The 19,786-nt window shown below is 39.8% G+C and overlaps 1 protein-coding gene across 1 annotated transcript; it reads right to left on the reverse strand.

Annotated features, from left to right (window-relative positions):
- Positions 1-3,388: 3,388 nt before the first annotated feature.
- Positions 3,389-5,470, reverse strand: LOC135077333 (zinc finger protein 774). The gene is made up of 3 exons (XM_063971860.1): positions 4,615-5,470; positions 4,160-4,303; positions 3,389-4,089 (listed from the first exon to the last, which is right to left on the reverse strand). Exons 1-3 carry the CDS (start codon positions 5,468-5,470, stop codon positions 3,389-3,391), a joined length of 1,701 nt encoding a protein of 566 aa, XP_063827930.1.
- Between the last annotated feature and the right edge of the window lie 14,316 nt (positions 5,471-19,786).

Below are 19,786 nucleotides of genomic sequence, written 5' to 3' on the forward strand. Positions count from 1 at the left end.
ATAAGCTGGGGTAGCCACTGATTGCACGATAAAGTACTACTTTTGACTGGCAAGATAGTTATAGAAGACGAGACGTTATTTTGAATTTAACACAAAAGTGGGGGTAGTTTCATCATTTGCTGTGTGATTTGGTTAATGATTGCCAAGAAAATTGTCAGTAAGTGTTGAAACCCACCCCTAAGGGTCGCATAGACTCAGCCCAGAGGTAACGTGTCACATTTTATGGCCAAAAAAGTCTTTCATCACGCAACTTTCAACGCGTCGCATCTCGGCTGAGTGTATGTGAGCCCTAAATGTCCAATGTAGCTCCTATACATATTCCGTTACATTGGCATTTACCAGAGTAACAAGGATGCTTAATTAACGATGCAACACTGCCCAGTAGTTCCTGATGATATGTATTTACAATAACCACGCTGTAAATCAACATTCAACTTAATGCAAAATTATGATTTGATCAGAAAATCAAATGAGGCACCACGAACAGTGTAAAATCGGCATGATACTTTTAAAGTCTGCAAATGTGGATGGCTTTCAAAATTTCGCAAGTGGTGCCATTTTGGTTCCAAAAGTTTTGTTTTTCTCATATTGTGCATACATTTATAAAGTTTTCCGGTCAAATCATACTCGATCTATTTAAAAACGTGTGGTAAGTTGTGGGGAATCGACAACATCCTCAATCTCCCACGACTCAGTAACTTATAAAACCTGTTTCCAAAATCCTTAGGTACTTAGCACGTTGCAATAGGTACGACTAACTTTAAGACTATTTCACATACGATTTAATAATATTGTTTGTAATAAATGTATAAAATATCATCTGTAATCTCTGTATACTTAATCACCTTTGTTTATATTTAAAAATTAAATCCATTTGTATCGGTATAAAAATCTAATAAGTATAAATCTGAGGTTATTTCACGGCAATGGCACTATGTTGTTTGTATTCAAACTTTATACTATAGCGCGGCGCCGCCCGGTCCCTCTTGTCTGTGTTTGTATAAAAATACTTATGACTATTATTGTATAAGGCTGTTTATTGTAGGGCAGTTTATAAAATATATAACGGGAACTGAAACTTGTATATGGCAGGCCGGGCGGCGCGCGCGCCGGGAGGGTCACACGTTGAACATGTGAACACTAGTCACGGAAGATTACTTTAGAATTTCTCCGAATATGGTATTTTTCGTTTGCAAACCTCCAAAAGTTTGATAGGAAACTCAAATGGTAAATTAATTCGCGAGCGCGATTCTGAAGGCGGTCCAAAGTTGCGTCTCTACATTAGTTGATATATTTTTTAGCGGCGCAATTAATCGGCAAGATGAATAAACCATGGGCTTCTTTCACTGGGACACCATAACAGCGTAATCAGCTGCATACATTTTGTTTCTAGCGCCTGGTCATGTCGCCATATTATCCTGGTGAAATGTAACCATTAGCCACATAGAAGCCGCAACCTTGACCCGTATACAATTTTCATAACTGTCCAATGAGATAATTTATTTCATATATGACGCACGTAATCCGCTGAAAGAAACTGCATTCACTTTGAGAAGTGATAAATAAATCGTATTGAAGTGTAACGTGACTCCCACAAATTCAAATACTATTACATCTATTTGTTAATACATAGTAACAGTCCTTATTATGCGGTAGGAAAACGAAACCATCACAATAATATCGTAAAATAAGCTATATATGTCGTCTATAGATACAAACAGAGATGATAAAAAACGTTAAAACGCGCGCTGGGGTGCGCGGGCGGCCCTGCACGTTTAAACCCGACTCGCGTGGTCAACTAGCTTCAACGGAGGTGACGTATTTTATACATCGACCTCACTCAAAAACCCTTCCAATCCCATCCTATGTTTTTTCTTATTCTAATCGTATATCTTGGACGAGAAACAACTTAGGACGATCCGCCACCACCAGGGCACCCCAACGCGCCAAAAAATTCATATATATCTTTATTTCCCTAACTCCTAAGTTATTTCGCGATGAATGGTCGAATTGCTTGGTAATTCGAAAGTTGATAGTCTAACCTAAATTAGAAATAAGATTAGTCTGGCATATCCTCGTCCCTGGATCAAACTACGACAAAGCACTTAGCGACATCACACGCGTTACCTAATGGTAAAATTCACTAATCTCACTCTCAAAATTACTTTATCAAATCAGTCAAGAAGGGAAGGCAAAACCGGCGTCGAACCGCCTTAAAATAAATGCGTTAATTTCAATAATTTAGGAACATAAAACGTTGTTTCACGCGGGCGTTTGGCAATTTCGAGTTACTTACAAAAGAAGCGAATAATACACAATGATAAACAAAATTATCTGATAACATTCACTCGACTCCAAAAGGGATTTCCAATCACGTTTCAGCCGTACACGAAGTTTTAACGCTAAGTGAGCGAATACCTAACCTACCTAACTATCACAGTCCTTTCTCAGTCTGACCCTTCCTCCTAAATGCATCTCAATTGTCACATCGTTGAAAAACTGGTAACAACCTAAACTAGGCCAACTATAATAGAAACTGGTAGAAAACATTCAATCAAAAACACTACGCTATTTGGCACCTACTGTGTTGCTCTCGGGCAGAGCCGTAACTGAGCTCTGTAATACTAACAAACAAAATATGTATTCGATGGCGAAAGGTAACCTACGTTTTTGGTTTACATTCTTCAATCTGTTTTCATCGATGTTCAGAGACACTCCGCCGAAAATTTTCTAATTTTGGACCTAAAGTTACCGTGTAAATTCTTTACCAATACTTTTTAAAGATATTATTTTTTGAGCATCTTGAAATTCGTCTACCTCTCCCCGTATTTGCCAGATTATATCCCTTAATACTCGTAAATAAAATTAACTTAAATTTATCTACAAAATATGTATATTTATTACAAATAGCGCAACAGCGCTGGAGACATTCATCGCGAAATATTGTTATGTGGTAAAAGATCAATTCTTAATTTTAGATTTCAACGTAGAGTTTTAAATTCTAATCTCTGGTTCAATCTGCTTAGAATTTAATGAAAATTTCGACCGTACGAGAAGAATCGAGAAACCTAATTCTTACTTGGTAACTTAATATTACGGGGCAAAAAACGCTATTTTACTCGTTTTTCCAACGGTAACACTATTCGTGAAGAACTTTTAAACTGTACATCCGACAGACTTTCGATAGAGCATAAACAACATCGTTATTTACAGATCGAAGCTCGTTTACAGCGATCCGATATCGTAATGTTTCGTATACTGGTGTGAGGCCGCGGCCGGCCCGGACCGTGCCTCCGCGCGGCGCCTAGTTGTAGAGGCGGTCGGCGGCGTAGAGGTCGTGGTGCGCGGGCGCGTGAGGAGCTGGGTGCCACCGCGGTGGCGGCGCGGGTCACTGCGCCGGCAGGCAGGCCACGGGCGCGCCCGGGCCCACGGCCGGCTTGAACTCCGCCACGCCCGCCGCCGGGAACTGCTGGAACGGCGGCGCGTAGCACTGCGGGAAGTACAGCTCCGGCTTCACCACCGCGGCCGCCGGCGGCAGCGGCCGCGGCGTCTTGGACGCGTCCGCGCGCCGGGCCTTCGCCGCGTGCGGGTTCATGTGGTTGTCGATGTGCTTCTTCACCTCCGGCTCCGTCGCGAACCGCCGCCGGCAGTTCGGCATCGGGCAGCAGAACGGCCGGTCGCCCTGATGCGTCCGCGTGTGCTGGTCCAAAATCGCCTTCTGCCTGAAATCTTTCCCGCATTGCGTACACTTGTACGGCTTCTCTCCGGTGTGGATGCGGAGGTGCTGGTTGAGAATGGTCCGCTGACGGAAGAAGCGAGGGCAGTACACGCACCCGTAAGGTTTCTCGTTCGTGTGGATGCGGAGATGCTGCGTCAGATGCGACTGCTGCCGGAAACGCTTTCCGCACTCGGGGCACGGGTACGGCCGCGACTCTATGTGGATGCAACCGTGTTGCAGGAGCGTCGACTTTTGCTTAAACTCTTTTTGGCAAATCGGACACCGGACGTACAGTGGCATGGCGCGGCCGCCAAGAACGTCTGGCAGCTTGCCACCTTTCAAGTATTGCAGAGACAGTCCGGAGCCGAAAACTGTGTGATTTAAGCCTTTGGTGTCCTTGAAGTAGGCGGGGGTACTGGGCGGTGTCGCCGGGCGAGAAGCAGGAGCCTCGTTGCTCCCCGTTCTGGTCGGTGTCGCCGAAGGTCGACTGGATCTCTTCCTTGTTCTCATCGGCGGGGAAGGGCACATCCTGGGGCCAGAGCGTGGGCGTCGTCCCGTTCTTGAATATCAGATGCGGCGACACGTCTGAAAAATGAAACACAATCATGAGTCATGAGTGGAGCTGCAGAGGATGGGGATAACCGACGAGTGGGTTAATCGAACTGAGGGACGGTTACGGGATCGTCCGGCGATCGGTTCCGCGTCTCGCGAGCGCGCGCCTCTTCGCGGGCGACGAGGGGATCGAGAATTTGTTTGATAGGAAGGCCAATGGATGCGAGACCGAATCGAACGTGCAGGGAGCGGCGGGGATCGCAGGCGGCGCCGGCAGTGACGCGGGTCAGTGCGGGCGGCGCGCGCGGGAGGGGGAGGGGCATATATGTGTGAATTGCGCTCGCCTTGGTGTGTGCGGACGTGCTGGTTCAGGATGGCCTTCTGGCGGAAATGTTTGCCGCACTCGCCGCACGTATATGGCTTCTCACCGGAATGGATGCGCAGGTGCTGGTTGAGGATGGCGCGCTGCCGGAACGAGCGCGGGCAATACACGCACGCGTAAGGCTTCTCGTTCGCGTGGATGCGGAGGTGCTGCGTGAGGTGCGACTGCTGCCGGAACCGCTTGCCGCACTCGGGGCACCCGTAAGGTCTGGAGTCGGTGTGGATGCGCTCGTGCTGCAGCAGGGTTGACTTCTGCTTGAAGTCCTTCCCGCATGTCAAGCACTTGAAGAGCCGGAGCTCGGAATTCGGGTTGTGCTTTCGCGGCTTGGGCGGTTCAGGTTGGACTATGTCTGGCAGGTGGCGCAACTCCGGCGCGGCGTACTGCTCGAGCGGCCCTTCGAGGGAGAGCACTCCGCCGTTCTGTTTCAGGTAGTGTAATGGGAATCCTCCGGTCCCCAGCATGTGGCTGGTCGGTCTGGTTTCTTTGAAATACGGCGTCGCGTATTGCTGCTGTAAGTCCGGTTGGGGGACGAAGCAGGGCGTCCTGTCGAGGTGGTCCTGGTTGGGTTGCGGTTGCGGCTGGCTCTGCAGTTGTTGTTCGACTTGCATATGCTCTGGAGACGTTTGTTGCTGCTGCTGCTGCTGTTGTTGCTGCTGAGCTTGTTGTTGCGCCTGTTGTTGGGCGAGTTGTTGTGCGGCATCTTCTGCGGCTCCAGTGGGGTCGGGAGGCGGCGGCGCGGGTGGATACGGCGAGGGGGCGGGCGACGCGAGCTGAGGCTCGGGCTGCGGTGAGGGCCCGCCGGGGCTCTGGTGCTGCATGGGCTGGTAGCCCCCGTCCAGCACTCCGCCTCCCCACTGGGTGCCAGGAGGCGCGCGTTCGACGCCATCTTTGTAGAGCACGTACGGCGCTGTGGTATCTGGAATAGACATAAAAGTTTCGTTAGTTTTTTACGTAGAAAGTTTCATTGATTGACACTATATTGTGCTTTTAAAAGTTGTGATATTAGTGGTATAGTAAATCATTTCAATGTCGCAGTTAAATCACTAGGTAGTGGCGTGAGAGCCGGTGGCGTGCGGCGCTCACGGGGGTACGGCCTATAATTTAATGAAATGTCGCGCCGCGGTACCGGCCGGGACATTTTTGATAATAACCTCGCTATCACACATTTCATTATGCTAAAGAGAAATATTGAGACATGGCAATTTTATAGACTGAGCTCGTCAACTACTTTATAAGTTCATTCTTTGAAAATTGTCTAGCCTGTAATAGTATTTTAGTAAGAAGTATTAGATAAGATACGTGCAAAAGCTTACAGATTCATTTTCAGTTACACAGGAAAATGGATCAGCATTTAAAATAACGTAATATACCTACACAAAAATGATTTTATTTCTAATGCAACACTCATAAATAACTTGAGAATAGATAAGAACATTAAATTGAAAGTATAGAAACGTTAATGATAACACTTTCGACGAGAGTGCATCGCAAAAACGCGAGAGCATCGCAAAAACGCGAGAAAATACCGCGTTTTCTTTTCCCGCCTAAAGGGAAATGCAAATGGCGCGATTGTTTCTGATTACAAATGGATGTGCATTTAATATTAGAAGATAAACGACTCTACTACGCGAATATAACTAATAATACAGCATTTTTCAGTCATCTTCGGCTTGTATTACCACATAATATGGCTCCGCCCCATTAAACACGTAATCTTAAATTGTGACCAGCGTTGTTGGATTCATGATAAGCACTATCCATAAAACTAGCTTTTAAGAATCCATATTTTGAATATGTTTGTGGTCCAAATTATTAAATAAAAAAAAAAAAAAAAAAAATACACTTATTAATTCATTCCGAATGCCATTTTCCACGAAGAATTGGATTCCAAAACTAAAATTCAGGTCTCTTTACTAGATTTAGTTGGAATCTGTTGCGAATCGACCAGTCATTACGTAATGACTATGCGTGAGGTAGTGAGAGGGCCATCCTTAGTGTAGGGATGGGACAATACCGAAAAATTTAATAACTAATAAAAAATAATTCAACGTAATAAATATTATTATTAAATATTATTTAAATTGGCGCCTATGAAAATTGGTGTACCTACTCAATTTCAATTATACTTTTCTAAAAAGATAAGCTATAGCTATAGCTACAGAAAGTCTACGTAAGGCTTAACGTTAACTAAGTACAAATACGAACTTACGAAGTCATATAGCTGAGAGTCAAGACCAACGTACTTTAAGAAGTACAAAGATGCTTGCGATAAATGTCAGTGTCGATATCCGAAAAAGTGAAATGTCGGACCAAATCGACAAAGCGTCGCATCCCTATCCATGAGTGATGGGAGGCTGCGGTCGGCCGACATTTTGACAGCCGAATATCGGGTTGCAGCGAAGGGCTTTCACAGTGGTCTTAAAACGTTCTGTTACTTGTCAAATTACGTGATTACCGATACCCGTTACGCATTAGCTACCAAGTTAAGTTATTTTGGAATTAAGTTAGCCGATACTTGGGGTCAGTGACTTTGTTTCGGCCTTTCGGAACGTATCTACAAGTTTTCGATCATATTTCCAACGATCGGAATAGGAACTTTAAATAACTTTGCTATAAGAGTTTGCGTGTTCAGTTACGTCTAAAACGTAAGCAAAAAGTGACATCTTCATAATAACTTTGATTGAAACAAAATGTCTGCTTATTAACCAACTTAAAAAGAGGAGGTTCTTAATGCATTTGTTTTTTTTCTAAGCTCTACAAAATGTTTTCATTAAATTTAAAAAACAGGAAGCTTTTGATTTCAAACGAAATACATTATTATTATTGCCGGTCTGCTGTATATTTTTGTCCTGGATAAGTCCAGTACTAGTACTTAGTACTTAAATCACCAGCTCTCAGTCTCACCAGCATCGCTTAATCCTAAGTGACCAGAAATGTAGCCGACTGTATTTTTTCAGACAGGTACAAAACATTCCACTAATCAAACCTGTTAATCACGAATAATTATGATTCCTTAATAACGTCTTTGCGTTTGATTAGTTGAAATACGGTACAGTCGGAGACATAAAGACTGTTAAACTATTTTATTTTTAATTTAAGTATTTAACTATGGAAATTGGTGGGAGATGCCAAAAAACACGTGTTGGGTTTAGTTTATGCCATTATTTTGTTTTGACTGTTAACTGAATGTGTTTTCGTCTCCAGTGGAGTGAGAAATAACGAAAATATACATTTGGGTCTTTATTTGCTGCCAGAGTCTAGACTTCGCTAAGTCCGCAAGAAAACATCTTAACACAGCTGTCAGAAATCGAAGTCATTAGTTTCATTTGGAGGTAGGCAATATTACTTACTTGCGTACTTTACCTTCAACGTAAATAACAATTTTTTTTTGGTTAAGGTACTTAGGCACTGCCTACCATAATGTTTAATTGTAATAGTCCGAATGATGCTTATAACATCAGCTTTAAGTTTAATATTAGATTAGTGTTGGTATGTTACTACATTCATAAAGACCTTAATTACTTAAAGGCTGTCGTTAGAACTTAATAACTTTCAGCAATTATAAATTAAATAGGTTAAAATGGAGTCTTCCATTGACTTGGCCCACTTCACACACACGACCAGTCACTGGAAGAAAAACAATTTAAAAATTCAAACCAGCAACTTGGCCCGTGGACCAAGTTAAAAGTGGGCCAAGTCACTGGAAGCCTCATAAAATATCTGCCTGACTGTACATTGTTCTTAAATCAATCATAGACGTTGTTAGGCTCAATATAGATTAAGAAGTAAGACAAAGACGGCTTTTTGTAGAAAATAGAGTCATTTGTTATGTTCACGTGCGGGGTGCGCGATTAACACGAGCGATAAACAGGTTCCGTATGGAATATTGAATCATAATTATTAAAAAAACATTGTAAAGATGTATGGAGTTGCACTTTATAAGAAGAAGTACTTAATTTTTTTTGTATCTTACCAATAAAGTGGTAAATTAATAAGCGACGAATAAGAATTTCTATTTTATTATATTTACTCGTACATGTTTTAGAAAGATTGTTATTACCAGAATACGTTTTTCAAAATAGCTAAGTCACTTTCACCATCAATCCCTTATTTTAAAGTGACCCATATGATGACATATCACAGGCATTTTGTTTTCATAGGGGTCACTTAAAAATGAGGGATTGATGGTGAAAACGGGCATTAAACTTCTAACCTAATTTGGTCCTAACTCCTAGCCCCAATTTACTTACGTACTTACGTACCTACTGTTTTGTTTCAACACAGAATACAAACTTATGTGAGTTAAAAACTAAACTACACAAACCGATTGTTAAACTTAACTAAACGGGATGCAGGTAAAAATTAAATCATAAAATGCCCATAACTTAATTAAAAAATACAAAATTAGCTAGAAACAAAATATCCACGGACCCCAAAAACAGTGCACCAATTTATCATAACTCGATCGCGTCGGAGCGAGTCTATCGATAAGCTAGAGATGGGCCGGGTCGATATTTTATCGAGCACGATCGCCACTATCTACATCTGAAGAGTCGTGACACGGTAAATGAGGCTGGCTAGGTATAGAACATTTTTAACGCACATTGTTTAAGATCGGAGTAAAAGTGAACTGAATGGCCTATGAAGATTGGTAGAGCTTTCTCAATTTATTTTTAACGTTCTTATTGAGTAAAATTTTTAGTAGGTAACTAATTTACTTACTTTTGTCTAGCGAGACTAGCACTTTACTTAAAATAATCTTATAGATCGCAGGAAGGCGTTGGATGCTGGCTGCTTATGTTAAAATCATTGGAGGATTGTGGACGTGGACAGTGGAAGTCTTATGTCTAAAATGATGATAATGAGTGATAGAACTACGTTTCAAACAAAAGTATTGCCTTGATTCAATTATCAACGAACTTATGGAGAAGAGAAAATCACAAAAGTTTTTTGAAAAGGTGTCAAGCAATTTTAATTAAACTGTTTTAATAGCTGTGACATCCGATACTTGCCAATAAAAAAGCGACTTCGATAAATTAAAAAAAACTTATCAAAGCACCAACTTCCCGCCAAAGATTTATATCCATACGACATCTGTGGTAATCCACAGATAAAATAACACAGAGGAAGCGCGGAGCTAATGACGAGTGCGGGCTCAATCTTATTCCCGAACGGATGCCTTCACATGTGCGGTGTCATTCCGAATTAAACCTTTTTCTTTAACCCTTTTTAGAGATCCGTGGAAGGACGATTTAATTTTTTAATTAAATCATTTTGTTGATATTATACAAGTGTTTTTGTTACAACGAATTATTAGTAATTAACAGCATTTTCTGTGTCCCAAGGTAGGTATTTTAGTTCTTGAAATAGTTTTCGTTATCCTTATCGGACGCAATATCGACAAGACAAAACTTGTATGATAGTAATAGTTCTTCAAGAAAGCGCAGTTTTTCACATTAACTAAAAAAATAAGCTATTAAAGAAGTTATTTGTATTCAGACTACTATTAATATACGTAAGGAAAAGATAACTAAACAGAACAATTTAATTACGTTTTAAATATTATCGTCGAAAGAAACACGTCAAATTAATTAAGTTCAGTACGGAGCCCTCTAAACTCGCGCGACTTCGCACTTAAAACTTTTTTCTTTTAACCCTTTTTGAGTTATGGCGTTTGACGCACGACGCTATGGGAATGCGATGCCCCCTGCACTGGCTGGCGAGGACAGGTATTCTTTTTTTACGTTCCAAATTTGAAATGTTAATTATTAAATTGGGGAGTCAGCTGTTTAACGTGTATGCCTTTGCCTTTCAGTTTCGTTAGATTTGTATGTAAATCAGTTTTTTGATTTATTTAAGTTTTTTATGCTGATTTAAATTCTTTGATGTAAAAAATAATGAGGTTGGGTTGCATTGCAGTTGAGAAAACTTATTTTGTATGTTTTGGTTTGTAAAACATAGGCTGAGTTGCACCACCTAAGTTTGACCGTAACTATGACTTTAACCGGCGTTTTTTGTACGGAGTTTGACAGATTTTTCACGTTTGTCAAAGTTAAAGTAAGATGGTGCAACCCAGCCTTAGTTTGTATGTTTAGCACATCATTATGAAGAAAACAATACGTAGAAAATTCTATTATTGGGTAAAATTATGATTTGAAAATACCTACATCGTTGAAAAGTAGGTACCTACTTATTTTTAAACATGACGGTATTTTTAGTTTTATTGAAAGTTTGCTACGCGTCTTCTAAAAAATGCTTTTCATAATTTAAACTTTTATTAGACCTATCTTGTTCATGTCACTGACTGAAGTAATAACTGAAGGGGCATTCTTCCCAGTAATGACGCGAGTGCACATTGTGGGAAGATGTGACACAGACAGATTTATTTACTTGCACGTGTAGAGAAAGCTTAGTAGTTGACGTGGGAATTAATTAGTATTAATATCCAGCTATTTTTCAGATTCATTATTCGATATCATTAAAAAAATAAAAAGATTCAAACAGTGCTTTTGTTTGAATCTTTTTATTTTTTATTCAGTGGACAATTTCATCAACTTAAGTACCTAAAACTTGAAGTTTACGTGGCGCTGTGTTTTGCGTGCTTAAGGGTTAAAGATTCGATTCCCGATCAGACGTTTGTATACTTAATTTTTGACATCTTCGGCCTGTGTCATAGCAATTTTTGAGTTTTGTTTAGTAAATACAATATTTATAAGTAAGTAGTTTATAGTGCAAGGTTTTTCTGAATGTTTTACTGTGGTATGGGGTCATTTACGTCCTTTTTGACATTGATCTTTTCAGCACTACCATTTTTTTGAGTAATAGAATGTAGAGCCTTACAAATTCACATTAATTTAATTAAGAGTCTTGTTTCGTTCGTTCGTTTCAGCCGAATGACGTCCACTGCTGGACAACGGCCTCCTCCAAGGTTTTCCACAATGAACGGTCCTGCGCTGCCCGCATCCAGGCTCTTCCCGCGACCTTCACCAGATCGTCGGTCCACCTAGTAGGAGGCCTGCCCACGCTACGTCTTCCAGCCCATGGACGCCACTCGAGAACTTTTATTGTTTACTTACTAGCATTTATCTATTATTATATGCAGATAATACATAATAGGTCATTACATAGGCCGTGTATACTTTATTTACTATCACAAGCTGCGCTTATTACCCGATCCTGATATTAACATATCCGTGGATCTAAAGCGGTCAGCGGCCAGCTGGCTGAAATCTGGATGTGAGGCAGTGGGGTGCCGCCGGCACTGCCAGGGTTGCCAAAGTTTATAATACTATCTCCAACGATTTTTTGGAAAGAGGAATCTGTTGGTTGTTTGGAAATGTGTTCTTCACTTTTTATTGTATTTCGGAAAGTTTGGTTTAAAAAAGTTAGTAAACAGCTCCCGTCAATTTCATAACCGTGGTTATTCAGTGTTCACTGCAGGAGCGCGGCCCTCTTTAATACAAGGGGCAAATGGAGATTTGGCCCACCAACGCTGGTTGAGGACGCCAAGCCAAGAGAAACTGAGTTTTTCTTAAATATTCATGAGCTTATAAAATATATTAATTCAACAGCTATTCCATTTTACGGACTAAAATTTGGATTATTTTTAAATTTTTCAACTACATAATTTAAAATAGAACCCTCAAAATGACGTCCATTTCCGTGAAAAAATAAGCTTCTCGTACGAGTGCATACATATCCTATCCTAGCTTGTTTTTTAATTTAACCACAAAATGTTATAAAATATAGATTAATTTGTGCCTAAAAACACAAAATGTTTATCCTTATTGTCAAGGCTGTAGATCCTAAACAATTATTGTAGTGGCAGCCCTGCGCGCATCCTGCAGGCGCCCAAACTGGTTCCGCGGGCACGCCCCTTCCTGCGAGCCTGCGCCCGCGCGGGATGCCGGCTTATTGGTATACATCTACGTGGAACGTATCTGTATTAGTTTTAGGCCTAAACGAGCAGAATAATTATTATTGACGGGATTGCTACCATGTACCTTAATTTCGAGTCTCCGATATTATAAAAGGGCAGGCCTAAACGTAAATTAATAAGTTTTAAGCTGTCTGAAATAGTTTTAGATCTATAAAAGGAAAACTTTCTCTAGCAGCGTCTAACTCAAGATTGGTTTAACGTTTACGTACCTGAATTAGTTTAAGGTCCAAAATAGGAAAAACCGCTCACTTATTGGTTTGCCGTTTAAACCGGCGTTTACCCGTGGTCCCCCCAAAATGTCCCCATTTTAACCATAGTCCCACCGCACAGTGGTAAACGTTGCATGTAACCTCATATTCTTGGAAAAAAATCGATAAAATAAAATAGAAAGTCTATTCTTTATTACATCAATTTTAATTAAAAAATAATTGGAAATAAAATAAAATAAAATAAATTTTCTTCTTGGAATAAAATTGAAAGTAAAGGATGATGGGCACAAATGTATGGAAAGTGGTACCCGCTCCAATAGCCATAACCAATATATATTTCAAAAGGCCTTTAGATGTAGGAAAATGTCTGCTATGGGGCCAGTTCTAATTAATAATTATAGATTTTTTTATAATTATACCTAGGTGACATGCAACGTTTACCACTGTGCGGTGGGACTATGGTTAAAATAAATGGGGACATGTTGGGGGGACCACGGGTAAACGCCGATTTAAAAACATGTAAGTAAATACGTTTTACATAAGATCTGAAAAAGTTTTGGGATTTAAGTAGGAAAACTTAGTTACAGGCCTACAAGAGGAAAAGCTCGCCCAAAACGGGTGAACTTTAATTGACGGTTAAAGAGCCTGAAAATAGGCTTATCTTCAGGTTAGGTTCTGGAAATCCTTTGTCCAGCTGTGGATAGCAATTGATTGAAACGAATGATATCTCTCGGCTTCCGCTCACACTTAGAATTGACTTCTGGGTTGAGGTAGTCTCTATAATCTTAATATACTCGTACTTGTCAAAAGAAAAGACTCAAAAGAGACCTAAGAGAATACGGGTCTAAGAAGTAGGTTGACAAAGCATAGGCCTCTCTTCTACCCTCGCCTTGTGGTAATTCCAACTAACTATAGTTTTTTGGCTGATCGCGGATAGCATCAGAAAAAATATCTACTTAGTACTTGCAACTTGTCCGAGTAGGTATAAATAAGTATTTAGTTCTATAGTTATTGTAAAACTCGCTGCACATTGGCCAATTAGGCTTGCATTCATACCTAAGTCAGGAAAAAATCTCCATTATAATTCTAAAAGCGTCCAAATCAATCCAACATTAATCCCGGACCAAAATCCATCATCGGACGCCATTATTTTTTACCAAAACGCATATCACGCTTATTATGTAAATGCTCCATCAGCGACCGTCCTCGGTGTTGGTAAAAAACTGGTCAAGGGTGAGCGGGATGATGTTTACGTTGACTTACGTAGGTTATACGATATTAATTTGTAATCCTAGTTAGTCGTCTAACTTAGGCTGGGTTGCACAGTCGTACTTTAACTTTAACAAACGTCAGAAATATGTCAAACTCCATACAAAAAACATCGGTCATCGTTTTAGTTACCGTTAAAGTTTATTTATTTATTTACAATAAATTGTATGAAGTGGAAATGATAGTTCAGAAAAGTTAAAAATTGCGTCAGATTTCAGATTTTATTTTAATAAATTCGGAAAACAGGAAAGTATTTTTTTTAAAGTCATAACGGCTTTACTTTTTACACCTAGAAAACTATCATAGTTATTAAAATTTCTTAGCGTTTCTCGAACTAATTATAAATAATTTGAAAAAAATACTTCATTCAGTGTCTAAGTAGCTCACATGGAAGAACATTCGCCCGGCAAGGTCGTAGGTATGATTCCCGCCTTAGGGAGTTCGACTTTTTCAAGTTATTTATAACTCTACCATAGTTTTAGGTTCGAAGCTTACGATACCATGAATTGGTCATTTTTGGTTGTAGTATCTTACAATAACCATGGCTAGAACTGGAAAAAAGGTCAAGAAGTGTGGTTTGTTTGGCCACGGAACCCCAAAAATAATAATGTCAGACAAACCGCGGCGGGACGTGCGTTTGCGCACAGTAGGTAGGTTTGTATAGGGCATGTTTATCAGACATTTTTTAAGGAAATCGAAATATTAAGTCTTGTATTGGAAAAGATGGGTAATAAACACCAGCACTGCATGGTTTCAATTATCGCGCAGTTTAAAATGCAAGTGTCAATTTTTAAAAGTTTAACATATCCATTACTTATAATACGTCGTGTTGTGCATAATTGTTAGGGCGAGGGTCTTCTTTTTAAAGGTCCTTGATTTGATTCTCCGCTTTGTCTTAACATGGCAAACTTGACTTAACCTGATTGTCCAAAAGTTTATGACTAATAGTAGCTCGGAGATAGCTTGGAGGATTCGTTGAGTATAAGCCGTTAGCTAATTTAATTAAATCCTTGACAGACACTATCAAAATCTGACACTAGATTTGGGACTTCAGTTGTTAAAATAAACAGTATAGATGACTATGTTACTACTATAATATGCATATTAATTGTTTTAATTGCTAGGCTACCTATTCCAGAAGTCGTGAGACTTTTATCGAGTCGAACAGGTTTACAAATCCTCGGGTTTTTGTGGTTAGCGCCCAGAATCGGGGCAATTACGTTTGATTGATGAAATCACTGATTCGTTGAGATGATCGCTCCTCGGCGATGAGTAAGCGCATCGAATACGCTACATGATTTCGGGGGACTTTATAAAGTGACGTTTTTAGGTCACCAAATGTTAAAATTTAACGAATGTTCGTTTTGGCTGACAAGCTGTTAAATTTACAACCCTTTGTTAGTTTTAGCTCTTGAAATATAATCTAATAATTTGCTGTGTCCTTTTTTGGATTTTCTTTTGCCTAAGGATAATTAATTATTTAGATATAAAAGTTTGGCATAAGTTTCTGCCTAAGTACTAAAATAACATGTTTTGTTCAAAATGTACTTTTCAGTATCAAGTTTTTTGTTTATATGAATTTATTTCGAAAAAAAAAAATGTTGTGCCAATTGAAATAAAGCACATTTTTGCTCACATTATTCATTTAGAAGTGAGTCAGGTCCTTCATACAAGCCATCCAGGTCCATTACAGCGGGACGATAAATCTCCCGCTTGTGTCTCGAGCGAGCGTCATCTCTACCGCCCGACAGTCACTCTCGATGGCGCACAGAATAGCACCCCGGGTTAATTTAGCTCTGTGACTCACAAAACGCGTAGTTGTGGTTGGTAGTAACAGGTTTTCGACTTAGAGGGCACTTGGTTCGAGTTTAGGGTAGAGTCCATCCTGGGCCGCATCTCACTTAACATCAGGTGCAATTGCGGTCAAATACCTGCATTGTACTGCATAAAAAGAGTAAAACGCCATGATCACTATGTCATTTGGTTGGTATCCACTGCCATCTTTTAATTTTCCTTAGACAGTAATGTATTTCGTGTTTTTAGACCTCATAAATCAAACCCGTCGTCTTGCTGCAGTCTGGTATACACGAATCAACTAGCCATTTCTTGGTTGGATTTTACCATAAACTAGGTATTGAGCGTTGGTTAAACCACACTATCACACCACAAGTACATCATGTCCTGGTCACGTGACCTCTCCTATCCTTTTTCCTCACAGGTTTTTAAGTTTAACACAGGGATCACTTTAGTTCCATTGCCCAAATTCAGGAGTAGCTTATGTATGACATAACAAAGCAGCTATATTTGCCTACTTCTTTATGATTTTTCAGGCATATGGCTTACTTAAGTTTTACTACAGCTGCTGATGTAGCCTATTTTATCCAGATTGTAAACATAAATGGCAATTGAAATTTCGAAAATAACAAATTAGTATTTTTCAGTAATATCGAAAAGAAACTGAAATACGTAAAAGTCCGTTCAATTACTTACCAACCATGTTTTCATCGTGTAAAGCTGTCCATTTACACAAACTACGTTAATACTGGTGACAAGTCTCACCAGCGTTCAGTAGGTACACTGTGGTTTGTTGTCCCGTGAAGGGTTGGGTCGCGGAATCGCTTAGTCACACAGTCTGCGGCGTTAATTCCTGTGCTAACATTGCACTGGGGTGTATTCTTGTAGCGCTCCATATAACGGCTGAATATTGAAATGTCATTTTAAGCTTTTGTTGTGTCAAAATATACGACTTATTTACTATTAATATGAAGTTTTTGTGTTACATTCAGCCTTTTCAGAAGGTTTTCGGGAAAATATATGTAGCCTAGTTCATGTTCATGGAATACGAGTACATATTCCTTTTTAAGAAATAATAGAATAGAAAACTTTTTATTTTCAAAAAAGGTATACAAGCAGCCAAGACATAGATTCAAACAGAGAGAAATAAACAAGTGGACAATTAACTGCTTGTGCCCCTCAGACAAAAAGGCACCCACTCAGCGTACATCAAGACTGCCAGAGCTTGTCTTGAAACTGATTTTCAGCGGGAAGCGAAGAAAGCGTTTTATGAAATACTTTTTACGATATTACTAAATTTTCAGTTTTCAGACGTGTTGTGGAATGAACAATGATCATATCTCTTATAGACAACAATGCCTTATAACCGACACTAATAACTCTTAAAGTGCTACAGTGTGACCTCCTTAGCACCTATCTAAATGAATACAGCATCACATTTCAATCGGCACGGTTCAGCGCACACTTGTATTAGCAGGTTGACAGATAAGGCCCGCCGCTCACGGGGCTGTAGTCGACTGGGTGCGCGCGCGCTTGTCACGTGTCACTGTTATTTAACTTCAACTTGACAATGGGCGGGAATAAAAAGAAAGGATGATCAACTGTCAAGTGGGTTTGAATCAATTAGTTTAATTTAATTTTAAGTTATCTTGCAGCCACAGTACTAAAATTATACAAGCTAGTTATTTTGTCTTAAGTACAGAATGACAGCATGTCAAGGCAAATAGGCTATGGAAGTGTGGAATCTCATATCGCTGTTATAGATGCAACTTTGTAACAAAAATAGTCTGTACACGAGTTGCGTTCGTTTCAACCAACCGTCCAATGCTGGACAAAGGAAAATGGCCTCCCCCAATGATTTCCACAACGACTCGCATCCATGAGGCCTAAGATGCGTGCCGCGATAAGCGGTTATCACGCCATTTTATCGATTTTGTCCATACATTCTGACGTCGATAAAAGTTATCACGGCGCGCTTCTTAGGCCTACAGGTGCGTCTCACAACCTTCACCAGCACTAGTACTAGTAGTCCGCAAATCGAAACCTTAATTTCGAACTCCTCCTATGTTCTTCTGATTAATTTCGTAGCGGGTCCAAAGACAGTTTAACTTTTTCCCGGGACAAACTTGACCTTCATTGGTTGGGTTTTTGTGGCGGTCAAGCTGTAGATCCTGGCTACACAGGAGTTGCAGTGGTGGGAACGAGAGGTGGAATAGTCCCGTATAGTCCGCAAATCGGACTCTAGTTTTTGCCAAATGACTCCTATTAAAAGCTACATAAGATGCCACAGTTTACTTTTATTTTGCCGTCATCTGTATTCAGTATAGTGTTTGATTTTGCCGATACATGATATTATAGTAGTTATCTTTGCGATATGACGTCACTTTAGTATTTTGACCACAGGATATGACGACTATTATGTCTGACCACAAACATTATCGAATTCAGGTCAATCAAAATGGCAATGGAAAAATCTACTTAAATGGATGACGGACGAATTTTTTATTTACTGGTTTCATTAAAGTAAAAAAAACGGTTATTTTACTTGTATACTGACAAATATCTAATTCTACGGCAAATATTCAATTAAATTGACCGTTGGTAAGACCAGTTCTTACTCAATATACAAACAGTTAATATTCAAAATAGTAATTTAGTTAATAGAATTATACACGAGGAAGCTTAAGAATGGATTATTGATAAGATAGTATCGCTACAAGTCACTTTTATCAGATGAATGGAATGCCTAATAGAAACATAGGTTATTATTTATCAGTTTTGTACAATCTGTTTCTTCTAGTCTGGCTTTATGTGTACCTAAGTAAAGGCGCGTATTTTATCAAGTTAGTTAAAATCACAGATATTAATATAAGTAATTAGTCGTGCCATTAGAGAAGCATACATAGGACATCTCTCTCTAACTCTTCCTATGGATGTCGTAAAAGGTGACTTCGAACAAATATACGAACATCAGGCCTCCCCAATCCGTCTGGCCAACGTGGGATTTGATACTTTTGCAGTGGACACTAAAGACTTAATGGATAGGCATGTATTTGAATGTGATATTTTCAAAGTAACTAATATCACCTCTGCTGTAACTAGATTAATAATATTTTTCTGTCTAGTATCGGTTCAACCTGTTTGAAGATCTGTTACCAACATACTTTTTGCGTTAAGTTTTTGCTAACATTCTCAATTTGCTAAAGATATTACTCATAGCTCTTTAGCTTTGTTTGAAATGCTAAATCATCGGTTATAATGTTTTTTTGAGTTTGTGTTTAAGTATTTTATATTAAGTCCCAATCAAGAAGTTAATATTAAGGCTGGGTTGCACCATCTCACTTTAACTTTACCTAAAGTCAAAAGTCTGTCAAACTCCATATAAAAACACCGGTTTCGTTATAGTTATGATTAAAGTAAGATGGTGTAACTCAGCCTTAGAATAGTGAATTTTTTTTCTTAGTATTACCTATCTATTATTGAAACAAGACGTTTAACTAAGCGTTTGACGATCACATCTAAATGTCACTTTGTCAATTTATCAGGTTGGTATCCCTGATATCGGCCCAACACTTCATAATCAGTGATTGAAACGTTACACATGCGATAGCGGGTTCAAAAAACTTTGCACAACAACACGCAGACAGGTCCTTGGTCCAGTCACTCTTTGTCGCAAAAACGCATGACTCACGCAAGCGAACGCGGAAACGTGAATGAAGACGTTTCGAAAAAAGTTGACGCGTAAAAAGTTGTCGTAAAACCGCTGAAACGCGGCGTCCATCGACGGGTTAAGAAGAAAAGAATAATACCGTGCGAGCGAGACGCAGCGATGGAATGGTTGCAGCGAAAGTGACAGTTCTTTTGGCGGGAACTCAGGCTCCGTTCTATCTCGTCGGTGTACCGGTTGTACGCACCACGCATGA

Source organism: Ostrinia nubilalis, chromosome 13 (genome assembly GCF_963855985.1).
Source record: "Ostrinia nubilalis chromosome 13, ilOstNubi1.1, whole genome shotgun sequence".
Taxonomy (NCBI): Eukaryota; Metazoa; Arthropoda; class Insecta; order Lepidoptera; family Crambidae; genus Ostrinia; species Ostrinia nubilalis.